The following is a 25819-nucleotide window of genomic DNA, read 5'->3' as shown; positions in this document are numbered from 1 at the left end:
CTTACTACTTGTGTTATTGAAGTGCTGCAGTGTGTTGGTGTTCTGAGGTTGGTTGGTTCGTTTGTTTTTAAACTGTGAATATCATGATCCTATGAATTCTGTGGTTGTACCAAGTGTCTTCCAAACCATGCAAAATCAGGAGTTGAAATTGAGATGCAGGGCATCAAGATGGTTGAAAGAATAATAAGAAAAATCTTTCGGGTCATTTTTTTGGTTTTATATATATATATATGTCAGATTTAAAGACTACTACCAAGGCCAAATGATCAGAAATCCAGAAATGCAAAAGCCTGAGAAATACAAAATTGCAGAAATTATGGATTAGTGTAAATAACTTTTTATTTGTTTGAGCTAGTGTGGGGATTGATGACATCTGAAGATATTCTGGTAAACCTGAGTAGTAGGGTAAAATGCAAAGGGGATCATGAGTGCTTTAAGAGAGATTAAGAGTTGTAGCCATTCTGTTGAACTGGGATGTAAAATGAGGCAAGTTGCAATATTTAAAACTCTTGAGGTTCATCTCACCTAACTTTAGATGTCCTATGTGAGCTAATCTGTCTGAGCTTTCATTTATAGCTGATAGAGAGGAATAGGCACTTCTGGGATGTATCCTGGCATAGATACTTTTAAAACCCTTTGGGATGGATGAATGGTGGTTTCTTTGCACTGCAAAGGTAGCCTGTATGATGTGACCTAGCTTGGATGCCTGCAGTAGAGACACTGGGCCAGAGGAATGTTATTCTTACTTTCCTAAACAAGGAGCCTTAGATCAAAGTGCCTGAGGAAGTCAGTGAGAGCTTTGTGAATAAAATGTTTAAGACAGTGTTCAAGGGACAGCTCTTAAAACTATTTTTGGCATTTAGGTATCGCAGGTTTTTGTAGTGCACAAAGTATTACTTGTAGCGCGTGGAATGTCAGTATAAGCTTCATCCTAATGTTGCACAGGCCAGATGTACTGCTGACATATTAAGATCATCTGCAACTGCCACAGGAAGTTGCAGTTACACCAATTTGTATCAGAAATGACAGAGCAGCTGGTTGGGGGAGGACGAGAGTAGGAGGAAGCTAGCATCATCTTACTTGGATTGAAAATACTAACAAACCTCTCCGTTTCTTCTGGCTTTGGCTTTTTAAGATCTCTTAAAAGGCAGAGAAAGATCCTTCTGAATTGGGTGAAAAAAAAAAGATAAAGTTTCAAAATAGCACAAGAATAAAATCAAACATGGGCTGTCTGTCAGTGTTAGATAAAAACTTAATTTTGAAGAATTTTTAGTTGCCATTTAATTACACTTTCAAGCCATTTTTATTGCAATTTTTTATTTATGTGTAGCAGTGCAGTGTCATCTTGCAGACAAACTCTATATGCATTCAGTTTTTGAAAATCTTGAAGTATAAACAAGTGGTTTATCATAGAAGTGTCCCTCCTTAATAAGGTTGTTCAGGCATACTATGCAAATGTGCACCAGTAGTCTTACATCTCGATGTGAATAAAACAATAAAAGTAATGCAAATGAAATCCTGAATGCTGGATTTCTTAAAGACACAAATGTTGTGCTGTCTAGCCTGTCTGTTGCAAGCTGCCAAATTCTTGACGTTTTTAAGAAATAAATTCCCTACCTGAATGGATCCAATAGCAATGAAACAGCACAGCTATGTGCAGGTTCAGGTAGGATGTAGTTTACTGTGTTGAGGACATGAGGTCTAAGTGATTGTGTCCTCTAAGCTTGTTGATTTACTTCAAGATGCTTTTACTTTATTTAAAAAAAAAAAAAAAGAAAAAAGAAAGTTCTTCATTACTGATTGCTTCAACAAACTTCATGGTTCATTTGAAAGGACATGGTTCCTCTGCTGTTGCTTGGAAAGAAAGTGAATCAGATTGGGACTCCTTTGAAACCTTTGCAGTTCCTCTCATGGACTGATGCTGCCTCTTGGCATTTCTTGTAATTTTAATAGTCAATTCATCCAGTTCTGAAAAGCATTCTTAAAAACGAATGTGTTTTTCTTGCTAGTTTGACTGTTACTGTGTAGGGGATACTGCAGTGATGTCTGTCCGTTAAGTGGGGGGGGTTGCACCACCACACCAAAAGCTCAGCACTTGGAAAAATAAGTAATGGAAATTTATTTCTATAATGAAGTGTTGGGCAGCTTGAAAAGTATTTATCTTAGCTCTACATATCTTACAATTAATAGTTTTTATTTCAATTTGCCAAGGGGAAAAGTATGACTTCATGACATTGCTTAATTTACTGTCTCATCTTTCTTTTCACTTTTGGAAATGTTTTTTCTCTTACAAGCATTTAAAGAATCCCCATAAGAGATCGATGCTTCTCACTCTTGGGTCTTTTACTCCTCTGTCTCAGGTTAACAAGAAATGGATTTTTTAAATATTTTTTTAAAATTCTACGTGAATTATTACTACAGTATTTTCTCCGCAGCAGAACAAGGGTGTGATTATAGTATGCTTGAATATACGAGCTTAATTTGCTATTGTTACTAGTGTTTGCTGGTTTAAACCTTGTGGTAGGAGCTTTGGCAAGTGTTAGAAATTAGGTTACGAACAACAGAAATCCAAGGATCTTTTCTGATACTTAAAATATTCTAGTATTTATGCTGCTGCTAATAGGCAGAAATAGACTGTGTAAAAGAAACATGAGAAGAGTAAGAATCTTCCTTTTGGCATGGATGGAGGGAAAATGCAACACAAGATTAAGTTTTTCTGTTAATGCAGTGCTTCCAGTGTTCTTGGTGAAAGTCTGGGATTAGTTGAATCCTCAACCTTGAACTGGTCTTAGTAGATGTTGTATAGTGAATTTATGTTGGTCAGCTGAGTTGCATTCCTTGACTGTGTGTATATGATGAGCTGATGACAAATGCAAGGTAATTATTTTAGGCCACAGTGAAAGGCAGCTATGTTGAGTTGAACCACTTTCTGTTAGTAGCTAAGATTAAGTCAGGAAACCTCAGATTGATAGCAACACAGGCTGTTCTTGCTTCCACATAACTTGGATATCAGAATAGCATAATGACATTCAGAAAAGCTGGGAGGAAAAAAAAGAAGAATTGGTGATGTTTCCTTCTGACTAATTTGCCATATTTTATTCCTAGGGAAAATAAGATGACACACCTTTGGGAAATTCAGCCAGTTAATGTACGTTTAATGAAATATTTGAATACTTGAAGTTGCATCACTTCTGTAGCATTGATAAATTTTGGCTGATGGGTATTATGTAAAAGTCTGAAATCAATGTTAGACCACTTAATAGTGAAATTCTATTTTATGTTTAGAGAAACAGTATAATGGTAGTTTCATGCGTTAGTAACTGAATTGTTCCTTTTTTTGTTAAAACACTTTTCTTTTTCTTTCAGTGTTTTGTGTCCTACTTGCGTTCAGTTTACTTAATGAAGAATAAGGAAGTATTTGATGTTTTCAAATTGCCTCTAGCAGAATATGCCCTGTAAGTATGATCAACTTGGAAAGTGAAAACTGTATAGTGAGAAGTTTTGTGGTGTATGATAGCTTTAAATAGCTGTTTTGACTATGTTAACACCCAGAATTGGACAGTCTTGTATTTACAGTTTCATATTTATGCTGTGCTTTTGCACATTTTCAAGGACATTCTAAATAGAAGTTATGTGTAAAACCAATATATCTCTACAGAGAGAAATAACTCTTGCAGCAGAAGTACCTTTGCTATATACAATAGAAGACAAAACTTGTGAAGTCAAAGTATAGAGAACAATAGGTATTGGTTTTTATTTTTTTTCAGATTCGCCTTTCAGCCTCATAGCTAAATGCCAACCTGTAGAGTGTATTATTTAAAAAGAAACTGGAGTATCTAAAGACGATATATTGTAGTCGCATTTTGAGTGTGATTGGGACATTGCTCCTTGGACATAAATTACTTTTCAGAAGATTCAATGCACTTGGTAAAGATGAAACATCTGCACTGGACTGAATAACATCTATTTTACTATGTCTGTTTTTGTACATATACATGAACCATTCCACATTTTGTATGGGAGGGAAATTAATTTTGACAGGTTGACTTTACAGATGACAACCATCTGAGATTGTTTTAAGACATGAAGTTTTTGAATAATCTCATGGGACATAGGGTAGTCAGAAGGGAGCAGGAAGGTGCTGAAAGACGAACGGTAAATTAATTTTGTGTCTCTGGAATTTCATATAGAGAAGACTTAAGTCTTCAAACTTGTCAGCACATGGCATAATGAACTAAGATGTGACAGATTACTAGACTGTAGAACACCTGGTCTTCCTGTGATGTGCTGTAATTAACATGGCTATGTTTTTTAAGGTACCTAAGCCTATTATAAAAGATGCTTTCTTATTTTATGGACTGAGAAATTTTTAAAAAGGAGAACTAGCAGAAACTTGAAAAATTTCACTATATTCATTGCCTGCCCCTTCACCTGTGTGATTTCTCAGCATCTTTAAAACCTTATTGTAGGTTTTGCTATACTGAATGTAAGGGATAGTGACAGAAGATTAGGACTAAGAGGGATGACCACACAAATTTAACCAGTGTGTTAAGAAACCAACTGACAGATGGTGATAATGCTGAATTTTCAGAATCCCACTGCCTCTTTCTGGATTTCAGCATGATGTGCCATCTAGTATCTGATACTGATGTAGACAGAATAGTCTACATTTCTGTTCTTCTCAGACCTCTATGCCAGGCTTTAGTCCTTCATCAAAGTCAGTTCTAATCCCAGTTTTGTAAAGTTACAAATAAGTCATTCCTGCAATAAAATAGACGAAAGCAGACAGTTGTTTGGAGAGAGTAGGAGAGGTTTAGTCAAGACTGAAATATATAGAAGTGTAATCAAAAAGTCAGAAGATAATAAATCTAGGAGATAATTTGGAGATCCTGCTTTAAATCAACAATCTGTTGGCACTCTTCTTCCTCACTCTCCAGACTGCTAGTCTCCCTAAATGCACCCCACAGTTCCCTGGCTTTCAATTCAGTGCACATCCACTGATAACAGTGGATCAGTCAGCTTAATTTATCTGAAAGGCCCTCAAAGTCTGGTATGTTTGTATTCTGCATTCAGAAGCAACCTTGGTTTACGTTCTGCACACAAACTCCTGGCAAAACCTGGAATGAGAATCCTTTCTTCCCTTTACGTTCTGTGGGTATTCTCTGAAAGTATTTCAGCCTTTCTGTGGAGATTTACTGCTAGCTTTATAGATGTTACTCCACTGAAAATCCTGCAGACAAAATAGGCTGCTCAGTGCCCCTCTCAGGTTTGCGTATGTCTGTCAGGCTGTTGCCCACTTTCTTCATTGCTCTCTTGTCTGGCATGTCTGTGCACTGAGATTCTCTTAAACTCTGTTGATTGAGTGTGCAGAAAAGCAGTAGTCCTTATATATTTATATATTATATAAAATTCTTTAGATACGATATAAAATTGTTATATATCTAGAAAACAATATATAGAAAAAAAGTGTGTGTGTGCATGTCTGTAGACATACACATATGTATTCTAGAGATTGATCACCTTTAAGCTATGGTACATTAGTATTCTCTCCAGTACCCTCTCATTACAAATTGCTATCAAGAATAATTTGCTGGAGGAAGACTTGCACAGGCCTTGTGTGAACACAGGCAGCCTTTAAGTTTGGCAAAGGAGAAACTCGATGCTTGCATAAAAGAGAAATTTATCTTTTCATTGCAAAGGACAGCTTTGAAAACATAAGAAAACATAAACAAACAACAGGGTGGAAAGGAATAATCAGTTTGTCTGGTCTCCTGGATAAGGAGACAAGGTAAAGAGGAGGCAGGGATTTGAAATACTTTACTTCTCAGGCACTTTATTTTGTTGAATGCCAACATGTGTATATATATATATATATGAGTCTCCAGGGGCAGATCTTAACAGGTGAGTGTGCTGGATGGACAGGTTAGTCACAGCTCTAAGGGGCTGCCAAGGAAGGTAATTTCCTCTGTGAAGTTTGTCGTGTCTTCTAGGAGGAATGCAGCATATTTTTCTCTGTTTATCCCTGTATTGGTACATAGAGAATAAATAAATTGAAGCCGTGTTATTTGGGAAATGTCTGATACACACAACTTTGTACCAGCTAATTTTGCAAGTACAGATCAGTGTTAAAAATCACCAGGTAGCTGCAGGTGCTGTCAGGTCTGAAATGGATGATAACAGGATACATGATCTGTCTCTCACTGACCAGGGAAGCACCCACTGCACTGTCACCCCAGTCCCTCTGGCTGTGGATGTTGGCCTGACGCTTACTGCATGGTCAGGAGAGAGGGTTTTGTTTGTTATCTTGCTCCAGCTGCCATGAGCAAGTGCAGGGCTGCCTGTTGTGTACCTCAGGCAGTGCCCATCACAGGCTTTGCACATCTCATTATCCCTTTGCTGGTTCACGGCTCTCCTTCTCGCTGCCCTTGTACTTCCCTTTCTATGCCCGAGTCTCCTTCCAACTAAAAAGCCCACCCCAATTACTTTTTCCCTGTTGTTTGCAGTCTTTGTACACCTGTATCCAGACTTGGTATTTCTCATGGTGTTACCTAGTTAATCTCAGCCTCATATGGTATTACTCATATGGATCTCCATATTCCTTCCAATGATCTGTAGAGTTTGGGCATTTCTCATACAAATCCCCCTCAACCACCTGGAGATCCAGCCATCCCTTTATGAGCTTTCTGTAACTACTTCTGTGAACTTCTGAGCTTTCAGATCCTGCCATACAGATATCTGAACAAGCTGCAGTCTCCTCTCTCAAAGTCCAGGGTTATTATTCTCTTAGCACTATCCTCGTTTCTTGTAGGTTCTTGAACTACCTTTTCTCATTTTGCAGCCAAGCCTGCTATTGACCTTCACTCAGCTTAGAAGTAAATGCACTTGCATATGCATGAGGAGCAGTTCCTGTAGAATGCCTCTCGGAGCTGGCTAATCCAGCTAAATGGGAGAATTGGTCTCTAATGCACTCTAGAAATCTCAGTTGCTTGTGCATTGCTGTGTGGGTGGCAGGGTGGCTCAGGTATCAAGAGCATCAGGGCCTGCAACTGCAATGTGGAGGCTGCTTTTACTTCTGTAAACAAGGCTACATCTCAGTCTTCTAAGTGATTGGATTCCAATGATGACATGCTCTTTGTTGGCCTTCTCTTTAATCCTGACCCGTAAGCTCTTGATTAGCTTGGCCCTCCTTAGTATTAGTAGAGTACCATGCATTTGAGCTCCTTAATGTATGGGGATAAAGCTGACTAGTAAAATAAATAACACAGCGAAAGTAATTTCTCTGTTCATTTTGGTTACTAATCAGACCATCTGGAAAGCCTGTTAATTCAGATTTGTATCACCTCAGTTGATTTGATTTCTCCTGCTTTCAAACGGTTGCTCATCCTGTCTTCTGAAAACATTTTAAATGTTAAATGTAGATGTAGTGCATATTGCAAGGCAAGTAATACACATTTCTTCTCTTGAAATAGCTTCTGGGAGTATTTAACCTTTTTCAGGCTATTTAAATCTTCATCTGAACCTGTTCTACAGTAAAAGAAATCACTGTGCTATGTTTTTATGTGTTCAAATCATTCTGAAGAAGTTCACTAATGGAGTGTGTCTTATTTAGTAAATGTAGTAACTTAATATTAGAATGAAGCACTATGTTGTGTAAAATTGTGCAGCAGTTCTGTGGAAGTGGCATCAGATTCTTTACAACTGGCTCATATTTCAAAAAGGACTGGAAATCTTATAGGTACAGATTAGGAACTTATGACACTTAAAAATTAAAAGATTGTACTAGTCTTAAATTTCCTGTTCAATTTGTTTTGTGCAAGGGCAGATTTTGCTCTGAGTATCTAAGATTCGATCTTATTTTTAAAGAGTTGAGAGATTCCCAGTTTTTCACCCAGTCCAAATAGAGGCATAGTGAAATTACCAGGTTAATGTAAACATACCGAAGATCTTTGTATAAGCATAGTTAACAAACCTCAGAAAAGGCAGTATTTTAAGTCTGAATCACCATTCATTTGAATTAATATAAAAGATGTTTAGTAACGTTTGTTTTTTGTTACTCAGTGGCAAACGAAAGTGGTATTCTTCGTAAAACCATATAGTGTTCTCTTTTGGAGTTTTACTCTTAACTTATTTCCTGAAAATCTTTGTCAACTTACTTTGACTTGAAGGAGGTACCTGAGCATTGTAGGTGTTTTGTTCAGTTATGTCTACGCATCCCCTGATCAATGTTAGGGAATGATGATGTCTGGCCACCTCAGTTTCTGTTGATGAATAGAACTGTCAGCTGTACTTTCATTTATAGTAGCAAAATAATCCATTGGTTTCAGTATTGCCTTTCAAAGCTGATTTTAAATGTCTTTCTATAAGAGCTTGCTCCCAAGAAATCATTGCATTTCACACCAAAATATGAAAGAGGATTGTTTTTTGGTTTGTCAGCTGAATTTGTCTTGCCATTTAAAGGCTACCATTGTCTGAGGACTACATTGTGATGTTAGCATGTTTATAGTGTTCAGTGTTAGAATTTATGAAATGTCACTAACCTTACCTGTTAGTGTAAAACCTTGCACATTTCTTCTTCCAGAAGAGCACATGAAATGCTTGCACTAAAATCAAAGAATAGCTGTAACTCCAATCAGAGCAGGGCTGTGGTCTGAGTGGCATCTAATGAATTAATCAAAACTAATATTGCCCTTTCTAATTGATGGAAAGAAAAGCTAGTTCATATAATCATGTTTTTTTTAGTATAACTGCGCTCTGGATTTGGCAAATGATTAAGAAATAAATTCTAAAGAAATTGTTGAATCTTACAATATGAGGAAACTTTTAGCAGTAGTATAATGTGTTTGTCCCAAATTGTTCTCCATTTGGAATACACTATAGAAAAGAGGCAGTAACGAGCCAAAATACTGACATTTCTTTGGGAAGTTAAGTAATTAAAAGTGTTCGGGGATTGTTTGTACACAGCTTTGTTTAAGCTTATCTACTATTACTTTCTTACCAAATATGACCTTAACACCTTCCTTATCCCCCAAGTCAAAGGGCTGTATCTTTTTGGTTCAGATGTCATCTGAATTCTGGTAGCACTGACCTTTTTTTGGTAGGGTTGCTAAGCAGTGTAGAAAAACTGGCCAACACTAACTGATAACTAATTTGATGCAATTATTAAAGTAAGACATCAGTGCAGAACAGCAATCTGGTGGGTGCATTTTCATATTTGAATGAGAAAAGCTATGGTGAAGTCTCCTCCACATCATGGGCTGCTGTCTTTGACTGTTTTTTAACTTTTCCTGTGGAGAGAGTAGTTTCTTCACCTTGTCAAACTTTCCTCTGCAGCTGTGATCCTGATCTTTGATCCCAGGTCTGGAGGCACAGAAGAAAAGCTGTGATAAAATCGGAGTTTGCAACCCTGTGTACATTGTGTCTGTCTGCATGAGAAACAGAAGTGAGCAGATTGCATAGTTCTCATACAGTACTACTACTTGAAGTACTTTGTCAATAGCTGACAGCAATACTTTATGTAGAATAATATTGTGAAATCTGGAAAAGCAAAAAAGTGTTTCTCTTGCAACAGCTTTTTTTTTTTTTTTTTTTTTGCTGCTTCGATCCCCTTGCTGAAGAGGTTGCACATTCATTGATGTTGCAGCAGTCTTCTTTATACGTGTTTTACTGTGCCTGGTGTTACAGACCAATTCCAGGTTTGAATCTCTTTCAGCTGCTGCAGTGAAGTGTAACATCTGCTTTGTTTGGTTATTTTTGTTTCAGTTAGTCAACAGGACAGACTTTAACACTTAGTTTCATTGTAAAGGTAATTACTCGTAGCTGTCAAACACTGAAACAAGATTGCGGGTTGCTCTGGTTTCAGTTCCCAAATGTGTTGTGTTACCCTCTCATCGGTGCAGTGTCAGTAAATGTGCAAAATACACTGGATAAAAACTTCCTTTGATCTTTTTTTTCATAAAACTATTTACTTTATCATTGCTGTTAATTCCTTGTAGAACAACAATACTGGGTTATCAGAAATACTTAATTTTAATGTAAAGTAAATTTTGTTTAAGACTGACGTTATTGAAAAACTTGTTCCTCATCCTAACAGTGTGGGCTGCTTTTTTGGATGTTTAACCACAGGTGTGGTTGTGTTTGGGTTTGTTTTTTTGTTTGTTACTTAAGTAGGGTGCCTCTCCTGTTGACTACTCTGTCCCATTGGCTACCATTAATACTTCAAGGCTCTGCAGGGCTTACAGCCCACTCTTACTGCTCTGCAGTACCGTTTGGATGCTTCATGGACTGTTTATAATGACATTTCCACCATGGAGTATAAATTTGATTTTTCTCCTGTGACATAACTCAGGTTTCTTTATTCAGAGCTGTGTGGTGAATAGGAGACATAATGCTGTGTACTTGAAACGAGCAGCATTGGGAAGACAGATGGTGTATAACTGTGCATAATCTGAATCAAAAGAGACTGGTCTTTTATATGTGTGTATGCATGTGTATATATGTAGCCGTTTTAGTTGGTGAAATACTTTACTCCTTTTAAGTGTACATACAAGCCCTGAGTATTAAAACCATTAGCATCCCTGTATTGTGTGTTTTTATATGTAGCTGTGGTCTTTGTGTTCCTTGCATGGTACCAGTGCCATGTGTCGTGTGTCCCGTCCCCCCCTCCCCGTCTCCCCCCCCCCCGCCCCCTTTAATTCACCTAATAAGAAGGCTCGTGAGCCCTAAAAGAGACTTAAATATTGCTTTTTTGAATTTGGATTTGACAGGATCAGGTGTAATAATAGTGGGAAATTACGAAGTTTAACTGAAGTCAAATGATCTGTTGGAGACAGAGTACCTATTCCCATGCAATGCTCTCCAGTATTGTTGCTATACTGTATTTTTGCTTCTTGGCTAATGTTTGTCCCTTCGTGTATAGAGTATTAGTATAACTTTGAATTGTCATGGATAACTGGGTAAAGTAATAATATTGTTGGCACTGCTAGTTACATATGCCATAAAGGTAAAGCCTTGTAGAGGGATGCAGGCAGGTGAGATTTCCTTTGAGGGAGAAATGCCTCTCCCTTAGCTTTTTCTGCAACTGGTCATGTATCCATACTGCGTTTGTTCTTCTAATCTCTCTGTCACCGTGAGATGGTGGGGATGATGTTCCAGGTGCACTTCTAGCAGTGAAGGACACTGACAGAGATCAGTGCTCTCTCAGTCCTTGACATGATATGTGTGTATTTTCAATACCAAATTACATTGGTGTTTCTTCCACCATATTTTACTGTGAATCATAAATAATTTGCTCTTGTCTACAGCTTTTCAGGTACTTTGTTTTCTTTCCTAGGAGGATTTGTAACTGTTCTTGAGAGTCCTCAGTTATTTCACCTTCCTTCCTCTCCCAATGTTCACTTGCATTTTTCAAGCTAGGTTGTCCTGTTGTAGGCCAGATACTGTTTTGTAAATATGTTGGTCAAAATGTATCAATATGAATTACCATAATTAAAATCAAGCCACTTGAGCCATTGATGAGGGCTTCTAATTTAGAAAAATTTTGTCTATCTGCCTTTCAGTTTAATTTATTTGTTTAATTCCATGCTTTAGATCACTTGGTCTTGCAATGGCACCTCGTGTGAGATTTCTTCAAAAAGTTCGAAAACAGCTATGTGCGAATGAGGCTGCTGATGGGACAGATCACTTGCAGGAGACAGAGCAAAATAAAAATACCCTCTCCTTGATAAATGAGGAAGGAGTGGAGAAACGTGAAATTCATTCCAGTGGAAAGGTGTCTGTTAACAAAACAAAGGAAAAGGAGAGAAAGAAAGAAACTGAGGAATGTTCTGCTTCCAGTGAAGGTGCTGAGGAGAGTAGTGAGTCTGAGGATGAATCAAAAGAGGTATCTGAGGAGGAGGAGGAAAAAGAAGTTCCTATACCGAGCATGGTACCAAACCCAGACTCCATGCAGTTCTTTGAAGATGACGATGACGATGATGATGATGCTAAAGATCTTGATTTGCTGACAGTGAAACGACAGAATGTTTTCGGTGTGGAAGCTAAAGATAATCCAGCACTGGTAAGTGCACTTTACAGTAAGGCTTGTGAATCTTAATCATTTTTATATTGGACAGTACTCTTAAGGAGGGGGAGAAAACAGAAAATTCTGCTCTTGGCAGAATATTCACTTAAAATTAGATGTGTTGTCTGCATGTATCAGAGGTCAGATTGCTTCCAAAAGATAAGTGGTGTGACTTTAAACTTTTATTAGCGTAAAGTAATTTTATGTGCATAACGAATATCCTTGTAGTTGCTTAAATTTGAGTAACATGATTTGAATACCTAGGAAATTTTGACAGTTTTAATTCTTATCACTTACTAATTTGCTTGTACTTATCTAAATAGCTGCCACTTTCAGTCATAATTTTGATGCTGTACTGCAGTTTATGGCACTGGGAACCAAATTGTAATACATGATGAGCCACTTCCTGATACAAATCATAACAAGTGATTTTACAGTAACGTAACCTTCAAACCATGATTTTTACTTTCAGCAGGACCTTTGGTATTAGGAATTGAGCCAGTATCAGAGAGAGAGGGTGCGTGCACTTCTTGTAATGCATGGTTATAAAGTCTCATGAATACTTACAAGTATTCATGTAGATGTTGCATTTCCTTGGCAAGTACCTTTATAATTCAGGATTTTTCTGCACTTGGTGTTCTGAGAAATGTTGCTTTCATTTAATCTTTAAATACAGTGTTATAGTAAGGGTGTGGTGTTTTGGGTTTTTTTTTTTTAATTATTTCTATAAAGCAGATTTGGTACATACATACTGTGAATTTTTTGTGTCTCCTTTGCTATCTAGCAACTGTATCTCAGTAGTAAAGAGATCTAAGTGAAATAGCTATCTGGTTTAGCAAGGTGTTTTTCTGAACTTACGTGCATGCAAGGTGAGCCTCCTGTTATTTTTCCAACTGGTATTTTAAATATTTATGTGCTGTTATTTAACAGCACAGGGCACTTGTCATGAACTTATGCTAATCAGCCCACTAGCTGCATTTATAAGCAGCATCTTTGCTTTAGTAAAGTGTATAAACTAGTTTTATCAGTTAACTTTGTTGAAGATGAGCAGGTGCACAGTAACCTGAGCACTGCCTGCACTCTCTTCCCTGCTAAGAGGAGACTGTTGCAGATTACCATCTTGCCCAAGAACTATGGGAAGAGGATGCTCATAGAATTACCATTCTGTTCTGTTATTCTAGGACTGAGCTGTCCTGCCCCACCACAGTGACTGTCTTGCAGTAGCTTATATTTATTAATAAATTTCACATAGAAAAGAAATTGCTATTTGAAAGACAAAGTGGAGTAAAAGATTTCTGCCTTAGTTAAAGAATGATGTTATCACAGTTTTCATATTGCTCCCACTATCCATGCTGAAATACATGGCCGATTTCATGTTGCTTTTGTATGTTGGAAAGTGAATTGGGAAATTTTGTTCAGGAAATGGTAAAAAGAGAAACTTTGACATAAAAGAATGGACAAAAGAAATTTTATCCGAAGTACCAGTGATTTAGAAAGTAATTTGGAAGCTCTCTGGGTGACCTTTTAACAGTTTTCCAGCATTAAATATTTATTATTTTCTGTGATTCAGTGTTGATAAACTGCAGCAGGGGTTAGTGGTTTGTACTTGGTGTGCAAGTGTGGAAGACCTTGTATCACCTGAAACCTCTTGTTCATGGGGGCATAATAAAGAAATACTTAGTTATTATTCTAATCAGCTGTGAACAAAAACCAGAAGTTTCAAGATCTGTATCATTAAGGAGTTAAATATAATTTAAGTGATCTCCTGCAGAAATGCCTATGGTAGTGCAATATATAATTTTTAGACAGTAGAAGTGCAGAGAATGCTATGCCTAGCTGTGGGAACTAGTCTTGGTCTATATGGTAGTGAGGTGTTTATTACCTTGTTACTGTGAAAATTGTTGATAAATTATGGAATGCTTTAAATATAAGGATTCTATTTTTAGTAGGAATAAGAGAATAAAGGTTTCTATCACTAACCATATATTGTCTTTTAATGTTTTGGTATACAAACACACATAGGAGAAATTACATAGAAAGATTCAGGCATTGTGCATCTCTTATTTCGTTTGTATACCTCAGCACCACATCTTGCGGATGTTAAAACCAAATTGGTAACTTGCAACACTTTTATATTTTTTTCCCATTTGTTTATTTTCTGGGTAAAAGTTTTGAAGTGATTATTACTGCATTAAGGTATATCAGTTCATATCTAAAGAATTAGAACTGCTTCCTCTGGGGTGTGAGAAGCACTGAGCAGCATGAGTGCAGTTTTCCTGGTTTTGTGTGTTGGTGTGTCCTCCTAGGGAGGACTCGGGAACCAGTTTGACTACAGTATACTGGATCGTTGCTGTATTTCTAGGATGAGGTGGTGCATTAATTAATAGTTTTGAATGCTGCAGAGAGTCTAGGAGTACGAACATAGAGTGTATACTCGGCTAGATCAATTAGGAGTTTTTTTAAAAATCTAATCTATGTGCTAAATAAGATAGGAGTCCTGTGGAAACATTAGTATGTGATCATCTAATTGGGAGATGATGGGTATGCCCACAAAGGTTGAATTCAGTTTGCATTTATGCTTTTCACATGTGTGATTGATTTTGCAATTTCACTGTTCTTACATTATGCTTCATGTTGACAACAAAACAGTCCTGCTGTGATTGTTGAGCTTCAGGATGTTTTTGTAAATTGAAACATTACACTCAGTTTAAATTTTTGAATAGCTACTGTTAGAGGCACCATTGCTTCCTCATCCTTGTGTCCTCCCCAGCCCCTCCAGTGGAAGAAGGAACAGAGGAGGTGTTAGGCTGGCTCTGAGTACCCCATGGGGTGTAGTGCCCTGAACTTTGATCGCAGGCTGGGAGGGGGCTCATCCATCTTTGTAACAAGGGAAAGTAACTGGCTATTTAAGCTGATGATGGGAGCAGAAGGGTATTTGTGTGACTGACTGAGAACATTTTGGTTTTGTTGAATGTCCGTGGTACCCAACCTAACAGTGAAAGGTAGGTCACGTTGTGAAGTGAGACACATCTAAAGTTAGTTCTTCTAATAGCACGACTTGCAGCTCGATTCCATTATTTCCTCTTTCCCTTTCTTAGTGTGGCCCTTGGCTGAGTGTGTACTCTGTCTCCATTGTTTTATGACAACAGATAGAAAGAAAAATCTGTTCTTTGCCTTGGTGTATAAAAGAAGAAACCTTGGATAAGATGAAAGACCTTGGCAGCTACATCAATTTTGTTATGAGCTTCTGAGCTTATTTTTTAAGAGCTACTCAGTAGCTGCCTTATTTATGAGTTTTACTTAAATACATCAGGATTTTTAGCTGGTGATACAACTCATGGGACTTAGAAGTACAGTGTTCTAATGCATAAAAAGAAGGTCAGCTATATGCACAGAGCCATTAGCAGATATGCAGTATTTAGCTGTTGTGTTAACATTATGGAAATTACTAGTTTAAAGTGCATTTAACAATATTAGCAATATTGATGTTGCACAGAATTTAAGTATTCCCTGGTTACAAACTTTGTTTTTAATGCTAATTTTATGAAATTGGTTGTTGCTTTTGGAAATGCAAAGGCTATACTACTTAAACTTCAAGCATTATTTCTTTTGAGAACTAAGATTAAGCCTATGGTAGTTTTTTCTTGGTTTTGTTTGTACTTTAATTTTAGTGATCTTGTCTGACAATACGCGATATGTCTGACATGTCTTCTGCTATTGAATCTTCTGGTTTAGGGTAGAGAATATTAAACATCTGAGTTCTTGAGATTGCTGTGACTTCCTACTCCCCCATCTCTTGTTTTAGGGACCCCTAAAACTTTTCAAGTGGGGTATTTACTGGCCACTTGGAACACTGTAGTAAGTAAGCATAAGCATATAGAGGGCTGCCTTAAATAGTACTTGCAGATTTCTTGCAGTTAGTCTGGACTCTGGAAGAACCTGCTGTTTGAATACTGTGGCTGTGGAGGGAAATTATTTTATATGTCATGATTCTGTCTCAGCTAGCTGGCTTGCCTGGTAATTCAATATTACATACAATGAAATTTTCTTGTACCTCTCAGACACATAAACACTGTAAACTGATGTATTATGACCTGGGTATGTACATGTTTATAAAAGCAGGAAAGCACAGACAAGGGTATATCTTCCTAACTAGAGATGGTGGGTGAGTCTATATCAAGAAGCAGAGTGATAGCTAGTTGTAATGTGGACTTTGCACAGAAAATGGATCAAGGAAACATCATTTAATATGCACCAAAGTGGGGACATAGTCCTCTCGAAATTTATTCTGTGATGTTGAGAAGAAAGCCTGTTTCCGCAGAAATCAAAATTAATTTTCAGAGATGTGATTCATCTTGATTGCTTCTGTTACATTGGCTTTTCCTTCTGAATGGGATTCTCTCCTTCTGTTCCATGTTATGAGAGATCTTCCCCAACTTTGTGTTTATATACTGCTTTTTCTGTGTGAGGCATCTTCTCATTCATCTTCCCAGCTCTTGCTAGCATTCTTATGCTTTCATATTAATTAAACTGGTGACTCTATCTCCTTGATACTTTTCAGGGGATGGCAAGATAGAAAATATCCAAAGGAGGGAAGAGGAAAGGGAGCAAGCTGTCTGACTCTGGTAGCAGCATTGTTTCCCTGAGGGATAGCCTTCTTTGCTCCTGCTGTAGCAGTATGTTGTGTCCGAGACAAGGAAGCTGCTCTGGGCAGCCCTCTAGCTATAAAAAGAGCATTATTCCTTGGAGGCATGTTGCAAAGCTAGCATTCTGGCAGAGAAAATACAGAAGTTATTTATTTTTAAGTTAAATAAAAGTCAATAGTGTGATGCATTATATACCATAAATTCTCTTTCCTACAGAATGCAAGTGCCTTAGGTTCTCAGCCTGGTAACAGTGTGCTTATGTAAAATTACAGCAAGTAATGATTTATATGAAATACAAAATATTTGCATATAAGTGAAGCAGGCCTACATCTGGATATTAGCCAAAGTGCTTCAAGAATCCAGTTTTAAGAAAAAATATCTTTTATCAGCCAAGAATGGAAATGAAACCTGCTGATGGTACCTCAAGCCTCTTTATGCACAGCAGCCAACACAGAATGCATTCCAAAAAGTGGATGGAAAATTTTCAAGAAATCACATTTTCTTTCCATGCAGTTTCAGTAACTCAAATGCAACCAAAATTTGTTTAAGAATGTCTATGATGTCCAGTTATATGTTCTACGTAATTAAAAAAATTCTTGTCATGCAGGAGTGCTACACAAAGGACTGAGCAAAAACATTCCTTTGTGTTCTTTGACAACTTTTGGTCTTCATTTTTGCATGGGATGTTAATTCCCCTGGCTTTAATATTTTTAAGTAGAAAATTCATGACTGCTTGCTAGATTAAACTGTATAACAGAGGCTTTTCAGACAGTCCTTTGTAAAAACTCATAATCCACGTTAAACTCCAGATCCGTAGATCACTTACTGTTTTAATCTTTCTTTGCTCTTCCAGGTGCTTTAGCACCCTTCATCAGCTGCTTTTAGCACCCTTCTGTCTGCTCTACATCCATCTTCAAATTTCTCTCTAATGATTCTATTTCAATTAATTTTTTAGCAGCTTACTAAGAACTTAAGTAGTTTATGAAAAATTCACTGTAAATATTTAGGTTTCTTGAATATTTAAGTCAGCATATTTGTGCCAATCCCTGTGATGTTTAGGATAATTCAAGGATTAGAAAATTTAGGAAAATACTAGGAATAGAAGTCTGAGTTACTGGTAAGGTATATATTTCAAATTAATGGCTGCTATATATCTCTTAAAGTATGTGTGCAGCATAAAATTGTCATCCTAAATATTTTTAGTCATGTTTAAAATCTGGATAGAAAGTATAATTTAGGAATTTTATTTGAATATCTGCCCCTATCACAGATCTTTGCTTTCTGTATCATGAACTATGAAGTACATAATTCTGATGTTCTGGGCTTTGCTTCTGTAGAAAATTTTACATTTCAGGGTTCTTTTGAACCATCGTGAGCTGTGGTATTTTTGATGCTCACAGTCCATCTTGTGGGCTCTTGTTTCTTTTTTAAATAAGAATCCGGCATAGAAAGATTCCAGATATGTAGGGGACTTGCTTTGAACATTTTCATTACAGCTTTTTGAAAAATACCCTCTCCTTTGAGCCAGGAAAGGCTTCCCCAGGTCTGATGGCAGTTGTTCACAAGTCAGTGGCTTTTCCAGCTGGCTGCAATGTGGTGCTTGTCTTCTAGAACAAGGGATGTTCCTAAGCTAGTAGCCACTGTAGCACACTCCTGAACTAAGCAGTGCCACCTTTTTATTTTAGTTACTGAAGCTGTGGTTACAAAAGTCCTTAATTCCATATGCCATCTGAAGCAGCCTCACAAGGTATCTTCACTCTGCTGAAGCTGCTGAAGTATCACATCATTTGCTGTCCTACTGAGAAGAAGCTATTTTGCCAAGTGTCTCTGTGGCTAACTTCACTGAAGTACTTTGAAACTTGTGTGTAACAATATAAGTTTTGAACCTGTTATTTAGTGAAGATCGTTCTGGGGGCATTGAGGGTTCGTGCAGTGCAGGGTGATGTGAGCAGGCTAGACCATTACTTGCATGCTCAGGTTTCAGCATCTGGTGTGAATTCAAGTTGCAATGAGACGTGCTTTGTCTTGTGACTGAATAGACCTGAAATGACAGAGAGGTGCGTGGTCTTGTATCTCAAGAAATATTAGAGTACTGTATGATTGAAAATGATTCACTAAAATATCATTTGTTAAATACTTCTAGTAGGTTACTCAAGCCTGTAGTAATACCCTCAGTTTTAGTTGTGCTTAATCACTGATTTATAGCCTTGTTTAATGTATTGCAGCAGTTTCATAGATGAGGGTGAGTGAGCCAAATACTCTGCATTAAAACTGCCTAGTTGTAATAAATGTTCTCTGAATTCATAGGATTCGTAAATTCTGAAATGCCACAGTTTCCTTTAGAATCATTAGTGCCTGAATGCTTGTTGAGTGATGGTGTTGGAAGTATTTATAACCATGACATAGTTTTTGGATAAGTGATTTTCTAGAAGTTGAGTGCTAAAATTATGAGATGCTACTAGAAATTATACTTTTTAAAGGAAATGTTGCTTCCTGAAATAGTTATAAAGCAGACCAACTAACAAATACATATCCGGAGTCTCCTGACTACTGTCAGCACAGTGTGTAGTTAAAAATATGAGAATTATTCTTTATTGTATATGTGAATGTCTTCTCTGATACAGCCATCTGCTACCGTAAGCACTGTTTAACAGGCTACTCATGCACATTTAAAACAATATTGTGGGGCAGATTTCTGAATTTGTATCTGAGCTGTGTAATTTGTAGTTGGGATCATTTAATAATTATGGAAAAAAAAAAAAGTGCTTTTGGTGTGGTGGTTCATCAGCTCTTAGCCAAAATGAGTCCCTGGGTAATTCATTACAGTATCACCAACATGCAGATTGTAATTTAATGACTATTTTTAAAAAGGAAAAATAAATGTAGTACACTGTTTCCAAATAATGACCTGCTGACTGGCCAGGAGCTAGGCCAGTGATCACAGAAAATCTGTTTGGACACATGGAGCTGATGCTCCTTGTTCCCATGAGACTTTGATCTGTCCCACCTGTGAAGAGTTGTAGTGTTGCCAGGAGGAGCTGGGAGGGAGTCTCTTACCTTCTGCTGGCTGGGCTCTCTGCTTGCATAAAGGAACAGCTACTGCGTCTGGGGATAAAAATCTCTGGAAGGAGCTTTGCTTTGAATGAGCAAAAGGAAATTAAAACAATTAAGGCCACAACCACTAGCTTTATTTCAGTCAAAAATAAATGAAGTATAAAATGTCTTTAGGCCAGCCTGGTGGAGAAGTCTTAGAGGTCTTCCATTACCTATACCATGCTGTTTCTGTGGTAGCTCTCCGCTTACTTCAACGCAGGGTTGTTCCTCTCCTTTGCCTGAACTGCGTGTGTGTGTGTTCCTCCTGCAGGAAATCTTCTCACCAGATCAAGATAGTCTGCTTTGCTCCTTATTGCCCAGTATAGACCCCTGTGAAGTATTAGGGTTGTGCTTGAGAAGTGAGATGACTGGCAAATATGCCTGAAGAAAAAAGGAGGTGCATTAGTAAATCCCTCTGAAAAGCATACAGATGGGAAAAAGTGTCCTCCAGTGGGGGAAACACGTGGGAAAACGAAATGACAAAGTTAACTTGTTGAGGAGCTAAATGGCAGTGTAATTTCTCTCAGATTTGTCCCCTACATGATAAAGACCACAAAGTATTATTTAGAACTGTGTTTCATGGTATTTTTCTGTGGTAATATTGACTGTGCTTCTTGCTGAGGACTCTGCGGGTAGGCAGCTGGAAAAGAAAAGCCAACCTCGCTATTATTGTGATTTTAAAATTAGTTTTATCTGCTAGCAGTGTGGAAGAGGAGTGTGTCTGAGGTACTTGTGCCGTGCTGATCTTACTATGAGCATGCTGGGAGGGAATACAGACCAGTATCTATTTGAAATGATAGCTAGTACTGCCACTGTTCATTTTAAACTGGAATTGCTGAAAGGGCCTTCCTTGTTTCCATAATCTCTGCATCGAACAAAATTAATATTAGTGATGTTTTATTTATGTTGACACTTTCTTATCTCTGAGTCAGATTGCTAGGATCCTCAAGACACCAGCTCTGCGGTGGCAGTTTTCCACCAGGTTCACAACTGAAGGACTGCGTCTTGCAGAGCATAAAATGACAGTATGTATTTCTGTCTCCATAGGTTTCTTGCTGCCTTAGTGGAGAAATAATGCATATACCTCACAATTTTTGGGAAATACTATTTTTGCAGTCCTCACTCTTCTCCTGTATGTACAGTACTAGTCTGAGTTTTGTTGGTCTGTACTTCTAGGTGATGTTCTTGCATTTATAGCTAATTAATACAGGGCAGGGGGTCCTTCTGGTGAGGTCACAAATCCCAGTGTCACTTCCAAATTTTTTTTTTTTTTTTAAAATGAAGGGCAATAGAAGAACAAGCTGATAATACTAAAATGCATGTTAACAGCTGTGTTAAGCCTTTCTATCTGAGGCTTGTTTACATTAAGATGCACTGAAAGCCAAAATGTACTTCAGCCATAGCTGTTTGCGGACTTATAGTGCAATAGGCACATGTTCTGCTGGATTCTGTTATATTCCAGCCATGAGGAGTCACTGATTTGGTCTTGCAGAAATCAGTAATTCCTCAGCTTGCTCATGTATTTTGGGAATTGCGTGCTGACCTAGAATTTCATCATCTCAAGTAAAGAACAAATCTCTGTGAACTGTTGCTGTTATTTCCTGCGATGTCTAGTTGATGCAAGATTGAGCATGGGAAGAGGAAAACTTCTAAGGAATTCTGTGAAAGTTTACACATCCTGACTTATGAATGAGTGCTGTATTTGCAAGTCAGGTCTTCACTGTGTTTTTTAATGTCCTGTTTCTTGAGATTTTCTCTTCAGGTTGAAATTTGAGACTCACTTGAATTGGATAGGGAAAGTATATTTGCAGAATGAAGTTAAAATTTTGAGTCTTTGTTTTCATGGTGTTTTCATTGCCATTTGTGGAGCAATGTTAGGGTCTCAGATGAAATTCTAGGTGTTCTTTTTGTTTTTATTTAACAGCTGTGGGTTATAGTAATTTGTTACTTTCTCTAGTTTTTGTGCCAATCGCTTCCCCAACAATGTTTGAAAAGTATAAGTAAGTTCTTATCTATTCATTTTTATGGTGGTTACAAAAAGCTGAAGCTTTTTAAAAATGAGTATACCATCTGGAATATATTTATATGTATGTTACATGTCAGAATGACATGGTAACAAGAAAAAAAACCAGTACCAGAAATCAAGAGGTGCTATCAATGAGACTGTGGTAGGTCAGTGAGTGTTGATGCAAAGTGTATTTTGATTAGTGGACTGAAAAGAAATATTCCTCTTATTTCCAGCTTTAGGACAGAAATTTTGAATGGGAATTTCCAGTATGTACAGTTCTTAGACCAGTTTAGAAACAGTGTTGGAAGGAGTCACGTTGTAAAAGAAAGCTTTGTAAGTAGCTGTGGCAGATGGGACTTTTGGGACTGATGTCAAGAGGGGATTGAAGGGAGAAAGGAGGATAAGGTGAGAGACCAGAGCTGAAAGGTGATAGTTTTGCACGGGAATGACAAATGCATAAGGCAGCTTTCCAACCTGATCCTTGGGGAGCCTGCAGGATACTGTCAGCGAATTTCTCTCTCTCTCAGCAACATGTTTCATGAAAACTTAAAACACCTCTTTTCTGCTGATTTTTGAATAGGTGTTAGTGTTGCTCACTATCACAGTTTTTACTATTGACTACTCAACTAGTGTGTGTGTGTGTGTTTTGTTTTTTTTTCCTTTTTATTTATTTATTTTATTCCCCCCCCCCCCCCCCCCCCCCCCCCATCAGATCTTTAGTGCTACAGTAGTTGCATTTCATTGATACAAAGGGAAGTGGTCATCTGGTCTTAATTCCCTGGATATTATAACCCTCTTATTTTACTCCATCACTCCTGTATTGAATGCAAAAATTAAATTTTGCTTAAGTGCATCTTTCAAAAGGCATCCTGTCTGGATCTGGAGACATGAAGAGATTAAAAATTCACCACTACTAGTAACTTTTTCCAGTGGTTTAACTCATTTCTTTGCATTGCATTAAAGAGGTGGGTATGGGATTGAAGAATAAAAACAGCAGAAGACATAATAAGAGGACAGCAGCTGAGAGTAAAGATATTCCAGCAAACATTACTTTGGCCTGCAAGAGAGACTTTATTTTAGCACACAGAAAAATGTGAGAAGAAAATGTGATACCGTTATGGAGGAGGTGAATGATATGATATGATATAAATTGAAAATGCAATGAACAAATGCAAATCAAGGCAGCCTTTAGCTTAGGGACACTTTGTTATTGAATGTTATCAAATGTTGCAAGTAATTTGGAAGGCATCCCATAGTTCCTTAGGTGTGGAAAAGATGATGTGGGAGTTGAAGGTTGAATATTTTGACTGACTGAACTTAAGTCAAATTTTTGCTCGATGCTGGTTCAAGTATTATAATTAGCTTAACAAGGCAAGCTTTAAAAGAAAATGAACATTTTTATGTACCATGTCTGCAGGTAATTTTTCTTTTTTTGGTTTCAAGATCAGCATTTACTCAAAAGCCAAGGAAATGTTATGTTTTCATTATCCAGTTTTGTTCGTGTAGCTTTACTTTCACAATCCTTTTTTAATGTGGGAAATTTAAAACATAAATTACTTTGACTTCTCTCCATTTTCAGGCAGTATTTTATTCTTTTTAGTACAGCTGAATTTTTCAGTGGGTCATTGAAGCTAATCAATCTTGACATTTCTCTGTTACTGCTAATCTTCTTTTATGCTTGGAAAAATAACATCTTCATATTTTATTTTACCTTTGGACACTTTTTAAGCACTTATGAGCAATAAAAGTCTTCTAAAACATTTCATGATGTAATGTAGAATAGCTGCTAATGATTAAAACTAAGATAGCTATAATGGAATATTTACTGGGTAAATTGAGAAGAGACTAACAAATAGTGGTATGAGAAATGTTAATTTCTTCTAGTGGAAAAACATTGGGAGAATTGAAATGTAATTTTAGGTTTGAGTCTTTCTGTCAAGTGTGAGTATCTCATTGAAACACAGGTGTTGTCATGTTGTTTTCAATTTTTTCTTTAGTTATTGGAATAATAGATAAAGGAATTTCAAATGATGCTGTTGTTACATATTCACCTTAATGTAGTGTAAGTTCTGTGGTCTCTGAAATAGGTAGAGCTGTCCTGGCATCCACACTGTGCTAGTGTTGGGGTAGGGGGTAACCGATGTAGTTGAAAACTGATCTCGCTTGTTCTTTTTCTAATGGGTCTTCAGATAGATTAATTTCTTGCCTGTGTACAGGCATCTCTGATTTCCTTTGCCTAGCAGCATCACTACAGGCTTGGGGAGGTGTGGCTGGAGAGCTGTGTGGAAGAGAAGGATCTGGGGGTTCTAATTGACAAGCAGCTGAACATGAGCTGGCAGTGTGCCCAGGTGGCCAAGAAAGCCAATGACATCCTGGCTTGTATTAGAAATAGTGTGACCAGCAGAAGTAGGGAGGTGATAGTCCCCCTGTACTCTGCACTGGTGAGGCCACACCTGGAGTATTGTGTCCAGTTTTGGGCACCTCACTATGAGAGAGATATCGAGGTGCTGGAGTGAGTGCAGAGGAGGGCAACGAAGCTGGTGAAGGGCCTGGAGAACAAATCCTATGAGGAGAGATTGAGGGAGCTGGGACTGTTCAGTTTGAGGAAGAGAAGGCTGAGGGGAGACCTCATCACTCTCTACACCTACCTGAAAGGACATTGTAGAGAGGTTGGTGCTGGTCTCTTCTCACAGGTGATTAGTGACAGAACAAGGGGGAACGGCTTTAAACTCCAACAGGGGAGGTTCAGACTGGACATGAGGAAAAAATTTTTCACAGAAAGAGTGGTTAGACAGTGGAACAGGCTGCCCAGGGAGGTGGTGGAGTCACCATCCCTGGATGTGTTTAAGGGTTGTTTAGATGCTGGGGGATATGGTGTAGGGGAGAACTTTGTAGAGTAGGGCTGATGGTTGGACTCGGTGATCCCAAGGGTCTTTTCCAACCTGAATGATTCTATGATTCTATGATCAGAAGGGAATCCAAAAAAAGGCATGTGCTCTGCTGGTGCAAGATGCTCTATCAACTTGGTAGCTAACAACTGATATATCAGTTAGATAAGAAGAATCTCTAAGAAAATACTATCCCCTTATGGTGAAGGAGAAGGAACTTAGGGAGGAGGCTCTTCAGGGTGCTTGAGTTCTGCTGGGGCGTGGCAGGCGACAGACTGGAAATAAATTTTTTCCAGTTGCTTGCCTTTGCCTGGATGGAGCTGTGGCTGTGTCTAGGTGGGAGGACAGGAGCAGGATGTGCTGTGGGGAGCCATGCTGTTATGGATGCAGGCTGCTGCTGCTGCTGGGAGAGACTCCTGCGGGCAGGGCTGGGCCTTCGTTGAGCAAGTTACAACTGCTTGCAAGGTGGAAGAGCTGAAACTGGCACTTGGCCTCTGCCACTAAAGGGCTTGAGTTACCTTGACAGTAGACATCTCTACTTCCTTCTATCTCACCTCTGCCTGCTGCTTTTTATTCAGGAACAGAATGCTGCAGCATTCCCCCTCTCCTGAAGGAGTGACTTTGCTGCATGGTTCCTGGTAGGTTATGTGGTAACTCTGAAGATACCCAGTTAGATAAAAGGAAATTAATGACAAGGAGTTTCGCGTTTAAACTGGAGCAATAGGTAGTTGTACTGTTGCTTCTATCTCTCAAGTCTGAATGTAAGGAGAAAGCTTAGGTCAAATCCACAAAAATTAACAAAAGCAATTTTTATGCATGTACAACTTTGTCTAAGTAAAGCTTTCACAGCTAAAGAATTATTAGCTGTTCTTCTCAGTTATTCATCTGAGAAATGCAGTGCTTCTCAAAGACATATTCCTAACTAAATTAGTTCTCATTTTTGTAGCAGGAAGGCTCAAATCTACATTAAAGTATTTTTATCAAAAACAGATTAAATATAAATTCATACAGAAGTTCTATAGAGGTACATATTCATCAGATTAATGTTTATATTAAATATTCAGACTTTTAAATCTGGATTATTGATCAAAGTGTTCTTTTCCTTGTACATATTTCAGATAGTCTT

At 37.9% G+C, this 25819-nt stretch overlaps 1 protein-coding gene across 1 annotated transcript in view; it reads left to right on the top strand.

Moving 5' to 3' along the window:
- Nucleotides 1-25819, top strand: part of DDX10 (DEAD-box helicase 10) — a 186690-nt gene that overhangs the window by 40590 nt on the left and 120281 nt on the right. Inside the window, exons 12-13 of the mRNA XM_074816113.1 lie at nucleotides 3367-3455; nucleotides 11587-12055. Of these exons, the coding sequence (XP_074672214.1) occupies nucleotides 3367-3455; nucleotides 11587-12055 (558 nt within the window). The remainder of the gene's footprint in view (nucleotides 1-3366; nucleotides 3456-11586; nucleotides 12056-25819) is intronic.

This window comes from Strix aluco, chromosome 2, assembly GCF_031877795.1.
Source record: "Strix aluco isolate bStrAlu1 chromosome 2, bStrAlu1.hap1, whole genome shotgun sequence".
NCBI classification, from domain to species: domain Eukaryota; kingdom Metazoa; phylum Chordata; class Aves; order Strigiformes; family Strigidae; genus Strix; species Strix aluco.
Note: the sequence above shows the minus strand (reverse complement) of the source record. Positions and strands in the feature narration are given on the sequence as shown.